Consider the following 16,329-nt stretch of genomic DNA (forward strand, 5'->3'; position numbering starts at 1 on the left):
TAACCTCAGGCATATAGCCAAATGTTACTCCTTTTCCCCATGCCCCGCGTGATCAGCGAGATGTAGGATCAGGTGCGAGGCAGCCCAGCCCAAGGAGCAGCCTCCTTGTCCGCCTTCAGAGGGTGAGAGTCCCGGGACTGAAAAGGTTTCCACAGCACCCTGTGCCTTTGTGTGTAGCTGTGGACACAGCTACCTCTTCTGTTCCCGAAGTAGGATTTTTAAATTTAGCTTAAATGAGATTTTTTAGCATTTCCCTTAGGTCTGATGCTGGGATTTGTAGATGCAGAATCCCAGTTAAATCTGGTAGGTGTTTGCTTGTATGAAACTTTTAAGGTGGTTTTATTTTACATAATTTCATGTGTCTGCATTCAGCCACTTGGTTTTAGTTGGGAGCAGTTGGGGAGGCACCAAGCAGTGCAAATTCATCTGGATAATCAAGAAATTGAGGTAGAGACATCGCTACTAAGAAGGCTCTCTGAGCTAAGTGTCTGAAAAAGTTTAGCTAAATTTTAAGCTCTTTCATACCATTAGCAGGTTCCCCAGCAGTCTTGGGGAAGAGTTACGTGCACAGCTGGAAAAGGCTGTGAGCATGTTCTGCCGACAGCACTGTATCTCTGGCTTAGTGTTGGGGCAGTGTGAGCTCTGTACAGGCCCAGTTTTGTCTCCTGCAGGTCAGTGGGAGCTCTGCCATTGACCCAGAGGAATGCAGGATCAGGCTCTGTTTTGAAAGTCATAGAAACTGTATTGATGCACTGTGTTCTGGCTTCCTTTCTACTATCAAAAGCAGGACTGAATTGAGTTGTGCTGTAGATGCAGCGGGAATGAATGTGTGTGTCATTTGTGGAAAATAACAAGGGGGTCTGGGGTATTATGTAGATATTGTTGGGATTGGGTCTGCTTTCTGCCTTGTTGATAAATCCTTTTTCTTCCAGTGAAAGTTAAAGATGACAAACAAGAATATAACAGGTTTCTCAAAACAAACAAAAAAAAACCCAACAGAGAAAAGAGCTGTGTATTCATATTCCAAAGGTCACAAATCAGTTCCTGGAAAATACTATACATATGGTAATGGGAAAATAACTAAGCTGAAAATCCATTACAAATGGGAATAAAAATCTATACATTTTCAGTGGTGAGGTCAGATAATGTATGCTATTTATAAGCACAGAAGTCTTGTATAAGGTATGCTTAAGTGCTGTAAATAAAGTGGGTACCATACTTGTTATCTAACAGATTTTGTAGCCTCTCGTATGGTTGGAGTCTATTTTTATAATCATTTATGAGCATTGTGTTTCGTATCTGTGTTAGTATTTCTAGAGCGTGTACTTCATGCAGGAAAATAACAAACTTGGGACCAAGAGTGCCTAATTTAAACTGCCGTACCCACCCAAACCAAAACTTTGGTTACAACACAGACTGTTTTTAAAGGCAGGCACAGTCCTACAGATGCATTTCCTCCTGCTTTGCTCTTAAGGTGGCCAGAGAGTAGCGATCAGCATGTGTATCCATGAAGGCATAGATACACATGTCCTAATGAGCCTGGCAATTGCTCTATTGCATCACTTCCAGTAAGAAATTACCAAGTCTCAAAAACTTAGACCTTTTAAACGTGAGGGGAAACGGCTTTCTTACTTAGGTATCTATTCTATTAAGAATCGAAGTAGTCAATCTTTTTTACATTCCGTCTCCCCCACCTTCCTTCTGTCTCACAGCAACCTAAAATGCTACTTTTCTGGGAAAGACTGATATTCTGACTTCAGTTTTGTAATTTAATGATGGAGAGTTTCCTTAGTAAACCAAATTTAGAGTACTAGAATGCTTATCTTATATCCAGACCTTGAACATAAAAGGCATTTTATACCAGCAATTGTTCATTTAATGAGCAATTGCAGAGTGCAGGACGGTTAAGGGATTGAGCTATATGCACCATTATTGCAAGAAGTATTCTGAAATACCAGAAATAGGACGTAAGCTCTGATCAGGGGGACTGTGAGCACAATTACCTTCTTTTCAAATCCTTCTGTGACACTGCGGGAGGAAAAAGGACTTTGAAACTTGAAAGGAAAGAGCTTGCTTTCAACCTCAAAAGCTAGGAGGAAAGGGCTCTGAAATTTGCTCAGTATTCCCAATTCACCATTAGCCTGTTTCTTCCTTTAGCCTCAAGGCATTCTCCGCTTTTTGAAAAGATGTTAAGAAATTCAGTCACAATAGAGAGCCTAGTTTTGAACATGTTTCACTCGGTCCATTGAGGTCTGGTCTTCAGCCTTTGTGTGGGGTGAATTGAGCTGAGCAGCAAGCTGGTTGGGGAGAGGTGAATGAGCAGTCTCTGTGCAGTCACAAATTCTGGCAAAGAAAAGATTACCCTTTCCTTTATTTTACAATATGCATTCCTGTACAATCCTGCTAGTGGCAATATGCGGAGCCGAGCTTGTGCTTAGGTCAATATGGAGCACTTGGTTTATAGCAACTCTTGTTAAGTTTGTCTTGTAATTGAAGCTGCTGTTGACCTTGCTTGGAGACCATTTGTAAAACCGTTTATTTAGCATAAACTGAAATAATAAACCCTCCTTCTCTTAGGCCGATTGTGATAGGGTGACATTAGTTTGATTTAATGATTAGCCGCCTGACCCCTCAGCTAGAGAGAGCCGCTTGAATAGGGAGAGTTCACTAGGAAGCACACAGGAAGAATACTAATGAGCTTGTTAAATTTAGCATGGCACCAACCACTTTTAATTCCTCTAATGGGAGAAGCACTGCCTCTGAGAGAGAGGGAGGGAGATGGGGCGGAGGGGGGGAAGGGAGAGAGAGGAAAAGAGAGGGAGGAATGCCCACGTCCCGGTAGCCAGAGAATTTTGGTCAAGAGAAGAGCTTGGAGGGAGCGTCAGCCAGGGTCTCTTGGACTGAGTTGTAAGTACCTTGTCTCTTCTCTTACCCAGCCGAAGTGCATCGGCAGATTGCTCATGAGACAGTAATGCTCTCTCTGCAAGCTGCATGCAGAAATGTGGGGATGAAACTTAATACATAAAGAGGTTTAACTTGGCTGGTGGTGTCTTGTTTAAGCAGGGGTCTCTCTGAAGTATGTTGAGACTGATTTTTATTGCGGTGTATCAGTAGATTTCAACTTTTTTTAGTTGCTGACTTTAAGAGGTTTAAAGTAAAAAAGCTTGTATTTTGTCTTGGTCTACAATAAAAAAAGAACAAAAAAAGTTCAACAGGGAAAAAAGTTTAATGGATTTTTGCATTAGGTTTTGGTTTGTCCTGATTTTTAATTTTCTGCATAAATTAGCTGATCAATTAAAAGTGTGTTTATGCAGCCATGCTGTCCAGCATGAGTTTTTGGAAAAAGCTTGTTGGTTAAAAGAGACGCTCCTTGGTGCTCAGCGCTTCTAACAAAAACTGCTTCTGGTCAGGATAGCAGGATTAAATTGGGTATTTCTCAATGGATGGGAGAATCTTGGATTAATGTGATTGTTCCAGGATGGGCACTTGTAACATGTGTCTCTGGCTACTGGCTTGTTAAGACGGAGTAGGGTATACATGAAGAAAGAGAAGCTTATGCAGATTACTCTTGGGGCCTGATTACTTTTTTCTTTTTTCTTATTTAACCCCTTTCTCTTACACCTGCAAAAAGTAGGTTGAATTATGCTGGAGTCAGTGGGGTCCCACCAGTAGGGAGCAGGTACCGATGAGGGAGGATCAGTCCCTTTAATTTTGGCATTTGTCTCTCTGCAAGATTTTAGTAAATTGGATGTTTCTGTTGACCCTAAAGCCGGCCACTTCTAAAATGTGAGAAGAGCAGTAACAGTTGCGCTGTATTTGGCTTTAAACCCCTTTGGCAGATGCTGCTGGAGAAGTGGGCTGTTTGCTTACATTTTTGCTATAGACTCCCACTTGTTGCCATGGTGGACAGTATGTTTCTGTCAATAATTTGGCCTGGCGCAGCTTGCCCGCACTTACTCTTAAAACTTTATTGAACGATTCAGCTGAAACAGAACAAGATTAGACAGCTTTCCGCCTTTTGGCACACTGGAGTGGCTCGCCTGCCGTTGCGAGAGTCGGTAGTGTTACTGCAAGAGGAGTTTCCCGCTCGGCGCCTGGGGAGCTCCTGCAAACCGCTCGCCTGTTCGTGTCCTGGAGCACGGGTGCTGTCAAGTTTCTCATCTGCCCCCTATCAAAAGCAGCTCAGTGGTGCAGAGCGTGAAGTAAATGCTTAGCAAGATGTTTGGCCGCTGAATATGCCTTATTATTGCAAAAGTGCCATCATGTTTACTTAAAAAAAAAAATACTTCTGGGGGAATTTTTATATGGCAGACGATGTACGGAAATGTTTGACTTCTAACAGCACACGGCAGTAATTTCATAATGGGGAGAGAGGTGGTTGATGCAGAAGGAAAAATACTGCTTTTTACTTTTCTTTTTTTTCCTCGAGGAACCCAAAAAAAAGAGGAAAGCTTATTAAAGCAAAACACATTTTTCCTTTAGTTTCAAAGTTACTGAAAGTAGGTTTTGAATTTCATTCAGCAATTTGGAAAATCAGCTTGTTCCATAGCAGTTGCTAGTATCTTGATTCATGACACATGCATGTTTTGAGAAGGAAAGAAGAAAAGTGGAGCCTGCAGAGAGATGTCAGCTTCTTGTTGTATCCCAGGATGGCATTTTAAACAAATATTATCTTTATATGGAAGACTAAAAGAATTGAAATCGTATCTGATCCTCGGATTGATTATACAGCCCCACAAATCACTCCAGCTTGCTTCTTTCCATGCTGAGGTAGCACAGGTTAGCTCGCTCTTCTTAAGGGTCGCTCAGGATTTCAAATAGAGTGTAATCCCCTATTTTTACAAGAGTTTACATCTCATCAGTGAAAGTTCACTCTAGGTTGAAATTTAACATAAAAGACTACAGCTAGAGAGAAATGTGATGGAAAATATGACTTTGGGGTGATATATTTTTTATTTTTTAGTTATACAAGCAGCTTTCTAAAAACCTCATATAAGTTTTAAAGTTTTAGACTCCCTTTTGCAGTTCTCTAACTGAAACCAGCTTTGGTGTAAAACGTTGAAACCTTAAACCCTGCTAATCCAGAGCAGGGACTGGTGCCTGTGCATATTAATAAAAAGTAGAAAAGGGCAAAGGGTTTAAACTCTGCAGTGTTGTTGTCCGTTTCTATTAACTCTTTCTTCTCAGTCCCAACCCTGGAAATGCTCTGTATGGAGAATTACTGCTGGCTGTAAAAAGAATTCAGTCCCTGGAAGATGCTGATAAGTCAGCAGACCCCGGTTGCTGTAATACTTGGAGATAGAAAAATAATTAAGTGCTCAATAGGCTATGCTGCTGGGTTTTCTTGTTGTTGCTGCTTGGAAGGAGAGGGGGCAGGGAGAAGCCTAGAGAGCACCCCATTCAAAGTACTGGTGTAGCTAGTTTATGCATATAATGGCCAAAAGTCAGATCCAGGTATCTATACGTATGTATGGCGCCTCTTTCTAATCTAGTTTGCATGAAGGCAAATAGGTTCAGTTATGCTGGTGTCGGGCTTGGTGAAAGTAGTCTCTTGGTGACTTGCAGGCTGGTGCTTTTGCTGTGTGAATGAATACACTCAGGCAAGCTACCGGTAAAAATTTAGCCCTGACAAATCTCTGACAACTGAAGTGCAATCTTGGCACTGTTGTCAATGATCCTTCCTTGCATGGGGGTTGTAGAGTAAGTGTACCTCAGTTTTATTTCCTAGGGGTGTTTTAATTTCCTTTCTAGTTACCTTTTTTGTGCCTGGTGTTTAATAATCTGAAGTTCTTCATGTTCTGCTAGAACTGCTGAGCAACTTCTGAAGCTAGGCGTATTCATCAGTACCTCTTCAAGATGTATTGGTGTACAGCCACGCATGCAGCATGGTTGATTGAACAAGGCTGCACCTGGAGCATGGGTATTGGCCAAGGATTACAGCCAGCAATCATGCTTGTTTAGAGAAATGTCTTTGTATTTTAAAGCAATAATGTGATGTAAGGAGAACATATACAGTAGAGACTTGTGTAACTAACAAAACCCCTCCACCTCATGTCACGTGTGAAACATACCTGGGAACATGCATCTGGCTTTTGAGGAACAGAACCATTAGGTCTGTTTTTTGAAGGGTGCACACAGTCCCTGGGGGTTAAAATTCACAAGGGAACAGAGGGTTGGTTCAGCACCCGGTCCTGGGGCTGCCTGCAAGGGAGGCTGGTGGAGCTGTTGTCAGGAGGCCCTTGTCCCCTCGCAAGTGGTACCACAGGCCTAGAGGTGTACTCCAGACTAGGGCTTGGGTCTGACCCTCCTAATGTACTTTCTTTTTCCCCTTGTTCATTAAGAACTTGTGGGTTTGTCTGTGTGGATATGGAGAAAAAAGAAGGAGGGGAAGCATGCTCCACCACCCTGCACGCACATCCGTGTGGTGACACTGTTCAAGCGGGTGGCCTCACTTGTGCCTGCCTGGTGCTGCTGGTGCTGTATCTTGAGCAATTTTGCCCATTTTTTTGTTGCCCACCTTACTTCTGATGGCTGACGACCTTCCTGCAAGGCTCCAGCCTCTCACACGAGCAAATCTCCAGGGACTGGAGCCAGGCTGCAGAGCAGCAGTGGGTGGCTAGGTTTGATTTAGGCCCAGCCAGTGGGGTTCATCTTCTTCTCTTCGTGACAAATTGTTTTTTGCCTCCCCATCAGGCAGCCCAAACTCCCAGTCTCCTTGTCCCAGAGGCAAGAAAACAGCAAGCCTGTGTCTGTTCTCGCAGGATTGATAGCCCTGCCGGTAGGAGCATCGGCGCATGGGTGACTATGATCTACCGCTCGGCAGCTGCCCGCTCCGAACGGTCGGGCTTCCCCAGACCATCTCTCATAGCCACGCATACACCTACTGTCACAAACTTACACCGTGAGGAGGAGGGCGGGGGGGAGAACTTTTCTTTATTGTATTTGCTATAAATGGGCTAAAAGTGTGTGTCTCTCTTTCTCTTTCCCTTCTCTCTTTCTTCTCCCTCGTTTTTTTGCAGAGGATGAAAGTCCTGGGCAGACCTATCACAGAGAGAGAAGGAACGCGATCACAATGCAGCCGCAGGGTGGGCAAGGCCTCGGCAAGATCAGTGAAGAGCCTTCCACGTCGAGCGAGGAAAGGGCCTCATTAATCAAGAAGGAGATCCATGGATCTATATCGCACCTTCCCGAACCTTCTGTACCTTACCGCGGGACACTCTTTACCATGGACCCCCGAAACGGTTACATGGACCCTCATTACCGTGAGTATTGCCAGTTCATTTTGGGATGCAGAGTTGGAAGGCTTTCCAGGCTGTCAAATTTAATGCAGTTTTATTTGTTGCCTTGCATCATCCCCAGGGAGAACTGCTTTGTCTGGTGGGGGGTGGTTTGAGGGAATGCAACCTTTCTTTCTGAAGTTAAAAACCAGGGGGCAGATGCACTGCAGCTCAAAATTATCACAGGCCTCTGCAAAGCAACTTCCACAGGACATCTCATCTGTTGCTAATCCTCCTCAGCTGTCCAGGGTTGCATTTGCTCCACCTTCTTAATACATGAAGAAAAAAAACCTCATTAAAGAAAGCACAGAAGGAAAATGAAACAGGCCTTAAAATACCTCTTTCAAAACACTGTTAAAGTAGTAAGAGGAGGAAGGACTGTGCCTTATACAATGAGAATTTGGGGGGGTAGGGGGGTGGATTGGAAGGTATATTGCTGTGTTTTGGGGGGGTTTGCTTTGGTTTGGAGGTTTTTTTAGGGATTCATGTGTGTGTTTGAGTATGCAAGCTGATGGAGTGGTTTTGCAATTTTCTTTCCTAGCTACAGTTCCCTGAAGTTGGGGGGTGGGGGGGGGGTAGGGGGGAGAAGGCAAATGGTTTCAACTTCTGAATTCCTGCTCAGGCATTAATAAAAAAGTAAGAAATTAACTGACACTTGAACACAGATGTGGAATGGATTTCTCCACAGGCAAAATATGAGAGAGTTAAGCAATTTTTTTCATCTGCTTCTAGTTTACAAAAAAAGAAAGAGGGGGAAAAAAAACATTTAGTTGTGTAGTAATGAAGTACATCTTGAGGTGTCAAGGCTTGTGCCTTTTGATTATAGATTTATCACCCAGTCAGGATACAGATTTGCCATTTAACCTTCCAGTCTCCAGTTCCAGATGATAGGCTTAAGACCCACAAAGAGGGGCCAGTCTGTTTTGGGTTTTTTTTCCACATCATTCAGAAATTTTAGTGTTTTAAGGCAAAAGGTCATTAGCCAGACGACTGATTAGTGAGGACAGCTGATTAGTGCATGTTTTTTTGCTAAAGAAAGTGCCAGGGATAAAAGCTAATTTTATCCCTTCATTAGTTGGGCTAGCAGCAAATGGGAATGTTCACTCATCAGGGTGCAGATCAAAGTATGTCTCACGCAACCTTAAGTCTCACCAACCTCCTTTTTTTTTTTTTAAAAAAAAAAAAGAGCCTGATTGTTAATAAGGATAGAGGTATTATAAGAAAACGAACACTTGTTGTCTTTATAGTTTAGGTCAGTATTTAGGGGAAAAGTTTGTAGTTAAGCTTTTGAGCTCTCTTCCAGTGTAGGCAGTTGGGTTCTGTACACCCTTTTCCTCTCTCGTACAGCCCTGCTCAAACCCTCTGGGGGAGTTACTCATCTTTCTGCTGAGGAGGATGTGCTGCAGCACACCAGTGGCAGACTCGTCTGCCAGAGAGGCATGAATGTGCAGAGCAAACAACTGCTCACGAGAAGCAGCGTGTAGAAATAATAGCTTGTGGGTTGGAGAAACCATTTGTAACTTACGGTTTATTAACGCAACCTCCAAATTTTTTGACCATCTGACCAGCTGCAAGTTCACACCTTAAATCTAGTTCAAAGTGTTATTGATACTACTGAAGATTCAGACTGAAGAAAAAAAGGGACAGCTGGTCAGAATGAGTCTGAGTGGTTAGCTTTTATTTTATTTTATTTTATTGAATTTGCCTTTTGACAAGAGTTCTCAAGGTTTAGTGAAGATACTATGTCTGTATTGTGGCCAGTAATGCTAGCTAGTTAGGATGTGTGGGCTACTGGAAAAACATTGATGTCAGAAGTTGAGAGAACAGAAGTTATCCAGCATATAACAGTAGAGGAACAGGAGTTAATTTTGAATGAGCAATGTGATCTTAAGGCAGAGTCAAAGTCAGAAGGGCAGACCTGCTTCACTGCTGCTATAGCGAGTCGTACATTTGCACTCACTGATTTATAAAATCCCTCAAGCTATTAATGTCATATAAAGAGCCATCATGCTTTTATTTACCTTTAATAAACGTGATACAGAAGGACAACTAAAGAGACAAATGTCTAGTTAGATTTATAGGAAAGCGGACAGGCTTACTGAAACTTTCATAGTAGTTGTATCATTTATATGTCAGACATGTTTTCATCAAAGTGGTGACTGTATTCAGCCTGACACTTACAGTGGTCCATATGAAGAAGGCTAAATAATGTAAACATACTCCAGTCCAAATGTAGCAACAGGTGAAGAACCAGCAAGGCTATCATTCCCTTCCCTTAGTTTCTTAGCAGTTTTTCTGGGCATATGGATAGAAAAATGCTGTTTTAATTCAACATAGCTGGGTATGTAAACACTCACAGTAATTCCTTAGTTTCCCTGTGGTTGGAAAATATAGACTTTTCAAGATGCCTAATTTGTGCTTCTATTTATACCCACTTTGTATTTAAAAGTGTGGGCAGGCTTCCTGTAACACAGGAAAAGGGAAAATAATTTTTTTGAAGGACATCTGTATATTTTTATGGCAAGAAAAGAAAAAGAACATTTAAGTCAATTGTGTGTGGAACGCATGTCCCCTCCAGGAGCTGCAGTTATTAGAAACAACTTGAATGCTTTGCATTTCTACGTGTAAATATGCGTGTCTCTGTGTATGTGTGTTGCAGGCCTTTTTGTTGTTATAATTTTTTTCCTAATTAAAATGACTGATGTTGTAAATGTTGGAAATAATAGTTACCATATACGTGGAATAAATACCTCATTGAGGGGGAGTTTGCTCTCCTGCAGAGTGTGGGTGGGGATAATGGTTGTGTTTCAAGTGGACCGGCTTTTCAAACAGCTGGGATGAAACGTGCTATGGAGCTGGCAACCCTTCTACACTGCCAGAGCCCCTCGACCATTTAGCAACAGAGAATGAGAGAGCGGCCTCGTGCTCAGCTTGCAGCCCTCTATCTTCCAAGAGATAAAAGGGAAAACATACAGGCCTAAACCAGAAATTTCTGTTTTCTGGCTTTTTGTTTTGCGATGAATTTCTTAACCACAAAGCGTGGGGGTTTCAGTTTTGTTTTTTTAACTTCTTAAAACTTTTTTCTTTTTAAAAGCTTTAGGGCAGATGACAAAAATGCTGGAGTTTCCTTTCATGTGTTGCACCTTTTTTTTGAGGAGAGCAGGGTTACTGAGCGTAATTGCAGTGTTTCTTAAATGAATTTAAAACCCTGTGTTCTCAAACATTGATTGCAGTGGTAGCTGGAGCCCCTTGTTAATGTAAATTTTGTCTCTAGAGGTGGGGCTGAGGCAGGGGAGGTGGGGATAGCAACTCCCCTTTGTTATTCTCTTCCCCAAATCTAATTCCCACGCAGATTTATGGCAGTGCTAAGACTGCCTGTCTCACAAGTCATTCCTCATGGAAAAAATGAATCATTCCTGATGTAAACACATTGATTTAAAACATACTGCTGGTATTCTTCTCTTGGTTTCACAGCTCATCTGAAAGAATTGTTAGTACCTAATTAGTAAAGCCTGAAGAATTGTCTTAAGTAAAAAGGAGTGACAGTTCAGTTGGCTCTGATCTAAAAATCTGTATATACAGGAATGGCCCTGGCAGGGATTCTCCTTCTGGTATATCCCTTCATCTCAAAGAGGTTGCACTGAATGTAGCTGAAAGCGGGAACTCACTTCTTTTTCTCCCCCCCCCCCGCCCCTTACCAGGGATTTATTCTGCTGGTTTTGAAGCTTCAGTATCTATCTGGGGAAGTGGAACTGCTTATTGCACATTTCATAGGATTAACCCTCCAAACGTATTGATTGCCCTCAGTTCCCACTGACTGTGCCTGGACTTGTGCTTTGTAAGGATTGGGCCCCACATAACTGCCGGGGTTAGATTACCCAGTGTTAGTGTCCTCTCAAAATCAATTTGCGACATGAACAAAAGACCACAGCAAGGAAAATACAGTGTCAGTTCACGAGGTGCACTTGTTCATTTACTGCGTTTTAATTTCTATTGACAAGAATTCCCCTTCCTTCATCTCCCCATAGAAGAAGAAAAAGGAGGGAGAAGAAAAAAGGAAATTAGATTTTCTTTCTGGACATGCAAACTAGTAACTGGAAACACTGCCTTAAAATGCAACAATTAAAGCAATGACTTTTCATGGCAATGTGGCTTGAACCACGATGCCCAGCTATGTGCAGTGCATTGGGCAGTGAGAGCAGTCTGGGTTGCCACCAGCAGAGGAACTCATGGAAAAGGGTCCCCATTTGCTTTGTAGAGGGGGGAGCCACTGTCCTCTCTTCTTGTCTCCCTGGCACATTTTCAAACTCTGGAGGGACAACTGAGACACTTTTTGGATAGTCCCAAAGCGGGCACTTTTCTTAACTTACTGCTAGCTTCACAGCATCACCTAGCAGTGGCAGGAGACTAGGAGAGCTTTTTATGGAGGGTTTCCCTCCAGCCTTGTTGGAGAGCAGTCAGAGATTGTCAGTGAGGAATCCTTGTAGAGATTTAGGGCCAGGGTCTTTAAAGATGTTCAGGGGCTCTTCAATTTCAAAGTGAGCTTGGCCTCTTAAATACCTCTGAAAATCTGGGTCCTACTTCTTCAGCTCTTTCTGCAGCATTTTGCAGGGGAGGGGCTTAAGTGCTCTAATAACCAAACTCTCCACTGACAGTGATTTATGGGGTGGTTTCCAAATGTTGTCAAGGAGAGTAGTTGAAAAAAGTAAAATCTAAAGCTTTTAATAAAACTCACAGGAAAAAAAGCCTTTAGTATAAAAGTGAATGTCAGATTACTGGTGTCAGGTGAGCAACTGAAATGGTGGTCTTTAAGAAAATTACCATGTTTGCAAAAACGTTTTGGGGATAAAAATCTAAAATGTAGTAGTATCTTTCTCCAGCCTCAAACAAAAAAATGTTACCGCTCTCAAAATCAAACAGGAGTTAGAGGCAACTTCAGTTTGAAATTTAGAAAGGTACTGCAGACCTTGAAAGCTCAACAGCAGCTTATAAATGGAAATATATTCTCCAAGATGCCTCCCAAACCTCCTGGGTTGTGTTTGGGAAGCTCTGCTCATTACAAGTACTCCTGCCCACTTCTCTGGAGCTTCTCTGTGGAATAAGCAGGGTCTCTTGAGAGCCTTAACATTACTGCCCCTGTGTGATGCTCTCTTTTGGAAGTAACAATTGCACCCATAGATTTACAGCTAGAAGTGGCACGCAGAGATGTCCTTTCTTCTACTGGATTGTTTCTGTCCTCAGCGTGAGACAGACTGCAGAACTGCTAATATCTGAAAGGCCTTGAAATGTAATGTGGTTGAGAAGCTGAAAGGTGATCTTTCAGGGGTTTTTTTTGCTTTAAGTTTAGGTGAATACACATCTTTGAATATTGACTTTTTCTTGTCATTACCAGTAGTGTTAATTTAATCTGGAAACTGTAGGCCATGATATGGAAAGAGGTGATCCTGTTTATGTGGAGGGTAGAATAGGATATTTGACATCTCTTGTGGTCCTATAATTGTTGGATTTCAAAATTTTAAAAATGGCCTGAGGATCACATTTTTAAAAAAAACATGGCACCTAAGAGAATTTACCTCCCAGGCACTACCGGGTATGGAACCTTCTGAGAAGCAGATGGCTTCTGTCAGTCTCTCTTTTTTGTCTAATCACATGCATGTAAGCTGTGAGGTGAGGGTTTTTGTGGTTTGTTTGGTGGTTTGGGTTTTTTTTAAGGAATAGGGAAGACAGAGGATGCAAAAACACCTCTTTCACAGATTTGATTTGGTTTGTCAGCTAAAGCTTTTTTAGATGCTTTGGAATGTGTATTTGTTGTATACTGTCTTCATGGAAGGAGACAGAATACATTGCTTCCAGCCATAGAATCATAGTTAAGAACTCTTGGAAAAAAAAGCCAAGAAATAATGTAATCCATCTCTTTATCCTCAAGGCAGATCAGCTGTCCCTAGATCAGGAGAGAATGAAAAGCTTTTTCAGAGTTGCTGTATCCCTTGATACATGGACATTTCTGTCTTTAAGAGCCTTGCAACAATATTTATAGTGGGTTTGGACTGATCTTGTGTCCCTACATGGTAACTTCTGTAGCATCAGCAGCTGGAAGGTGGGGAAAAAAATTTAGAAGCCATAAAAGTCTGAGCTGAAAAGTTTTGATGAAGTTTTCTCTTCCCTCCTGGGGATCTGCTAGCATGCAGGAGATATGGTACTTCCCATTGCTGTGTTCTCTGAAAAAACAAAACCAAAAAAAACCCAAACCGCAAAACCCTCCAAAAAAACCCCCAAAGCCCCAAACACCCCAGCCTGATGTATAGCTGTTGTGCTCATTACTACCATTTGCACAGGCAAGATGTTCTCTTTTTAGTAGTTACCAGAGTGATCTTTGTGCTGTTGTTGAGACTGTAGTGCAAGGGGTTAGCCAAGTATGACAAGTATGTAGAGAACTAGTGGCCAAAGGAAGATAAGCATCATTTGTTGAAAATTTTGAATCATCCCATAATGCCTGAGGTTGCTGTGAGTCAGCTTTTTGAGTGCTTTGCCCTGCAAGCATTTCTTGGCCAAAGGGACATGGGTTGAAAAGCAGCCACTTTGACTTGGCTGCTTAAGAGTTTTAAAAAAGGTTAGCCAGAACTTGGTCTTACCCAGCTTTTGGTGTCAGATGTGTAACCTGTTATCTGTAAGGAGCTCTGTGACTGCAACAACTCAAATCATTGTGGCAGAGCGTGGGGAACATGTGAACCAGATGCTGGTGCAGTGATCATGATTTTCCTCAAGAACTGAAGCAGATTATCCTGAGCTGGTGAGTACAAGCCAGGCACTTAACCACTGTGTTCAGTCCTTTACGCTGCCAGGGAGATGGTTCTCTTGAATTGGTGGCCTTCCATCTGGTCAACACAGTAGAGAGAATTCAGTTGCCTAAGCAGAGGTTTCAAGTGCCATTTTCATGCCTCAGAGGATCCCAGCTGGTCTGTCAGCTACCCTGAGAAGACTGGTCTTCATATCCTGTGTCATATCTGTTAACTCTCTGTGAATGTCTTGGATACCTTAGGGGTCTAGGATGACACTATGTGTCTGTGTTTAGTCAGCTGAATCCTCGTCAGGGTTGTAACTGAGAGTTTAAATCAGTGTGTCCAAATGTAGAAAATAAACATATAAGTTCAGTTCTTTTTTTGACCCCATCTCTGCTGCCATCATCCAGCTCTTGTGAAGAAATCCATGGCAATAATTGGATTGCAGGGTAGCCAATGCCTACAGGGTGCCTCTCTTCCGTGGTTCACTTGTGTGAATTTTCTTGCATCCTGGGTGTTTGTCACCAAGATCTGGATCTGCACTATCCTTCCTTGCTGCTGCCCTTGTGGCCAGGGGGAAACCCAAATGTGTGGGCACTGATGGGGAGGGTGTTGTGTCCCAGGGGATGCCTCAGGCTGGGCAGGGAGGGTAATGGCCAGTGTGGGAGCACCATGGGCCCACTCTCCCTGCCACGGACATGTCAGAGGAGGTTTTGAAAGGCAGCGTTGTTCCTGTTGACAAGATGCGGTTTCAGGATTGTCCCATGGAAGTCTCTCAGCACCACCTTTGGCTTCCTGTTGGAGTCTGGGGTTGAACAGGCCTTTACTTTTAAGACCGTTTAAATGCTTTGGTTGCTGAACCATTTTCAGGATCACTAGTGGATACAGCTTTATCCCTATTGATTAAACTCAGTACTTAGGAGGAGAGCCTCTTAGCCATAGCTTCTGCTTACTTTTATTATTATTATTCCTAGCAACCCAATTAGCTTCCTCTTAGCCTGGCTCTTGGGTAGTTTACACAGTACACTCTTAAACTCCTACTAAAACACTGCTCAAATTTACTTAGAACTGAGGCTCTTGAGCTTGCTCAGTGGGTCACATATGAGTTTGGAGATCATGTCAGGAACACTTCCCCCTTCAGTCAGTTACCCTTTTCATTTGTGATCATGTAACTTACAGCCGAGGCAGCAATCACCGGTGTGGGGAACCAGTGCTGCACTGATATCACTGTACTGGTAGCTGTGTTTAAAGCATACAGCTGCTCTGTTGCCGTGTGGTAGTTGGCATGGGTGGTGGTGGTTGATACACAGCAGCAGGAAAGGCAGTACGTGCATGGAAGTCTGCATGTACGGGTTTGTACATTGTCTTCATACTGAAAAATAAGAGTAAACACTTAAAAAAAAAAAAGTCAAAAGAATGTTTTGTATTGTCTTTCAGAATTTGTCTTGCTGAGTTTTTGGAGATCAGCACAGAGAGCTCCCCAGATAACAGAATTGGTTTCTAATCTAAAATATGCTTGTTTCCTGCTTCACACTGAATAAGGTAGCAGAGAGGGTCCCCCATTGTTCATTCTGGTTTCCCTTTCACATTTCAGTGCTGCCCCAAGCCATCGTTTTTCCCAAACAGCCGAACGGCGCTGATCCAGAACCCAATGAATTCAATGAATCAACAGCTGCTGGCTTCAGTGAACTTTGTAATAATCCCCAGTTGCCTTATATTCTACCCTTTCATCTTACCTGCTCCCGTGCTAGTTATGATTTAAAATTACAATTCCCAAGGTTCCATGTTACCGTTCCGCAAATGAAGAGCTGAACGTTGTTATTCCTCTATCTACAGTCCCCTGTTGAAGTAGCTTATGGTAACAAGCCAAAAGTAATGGCATATGACATACTTTCAAATAAATGGCTGATGATAGTAACAGCTGAGTGTAACACCATACCAAGTGTTGAAGCAAATAACTAATGAGGTAGAATGTGTTGAAATAAATTTCATTCCAGCATGTCACACTCCTTAGTGTAAAAAGGTACTGCGTTTGATTTGTATGTTTTTTTCACCAAACTGCCTACAGATAGAGCTGTTGAAAGCCTCCAGCTTTGGCCTTGACCTCTGTTAGATGTCGTGGTTGAAAGGGTTATTTGGGTGAATAAGGTTTGTTGGATCAAGGCCTGTGTTATGTATAAACAGTGGTTGCTCACTTTACTGGGATGGACCAGCATGGTACGGTGATAGGAAGCTGTTGGCACCAAAGCCATGTTTCATGCTGGATGCTATTT

General features: G+C 42.6%; 1 protein-coding gene across 2 annotated transcripts in view; it reads left to right on the plus strand.

The window, feature by feature from the left end:
- The window catches only part of GLI3 (GLI family zinc finger 3), a 213,599-nt gene that overhangs the window by 59,348 nt on the left and 137,922 nt on the right, over positions 1 to 16,329 (plus strand). For both annotated transcript variants that reach the window (XM_074900904.1, XM_074900905.1), the window contains exon 3: positions 7,020 to 7,262. In XM_074900904.1, coding sequence (XP_074757005.1) covers positions 7,020 to 7,262 — 243 coding nt within the window. The remainder of the gene's footprint in view (positions 1 to 7,019; positions 7,263 to 16,329) is intronic.

Source organism: Athene noctua, chromosome 2, assembly GCF_965140245.1.
Source record: "Athene noctua chromosome 2, bAthNoc1.hap1.1, whole genome shotgun sequence".
Classification (NCBI taxonomy): domain Eukaryota; kingdom Metazoa; phylum Chordata; class Aves; order Strigiformes; family Strigidae; genus Athene; species Athene noctua.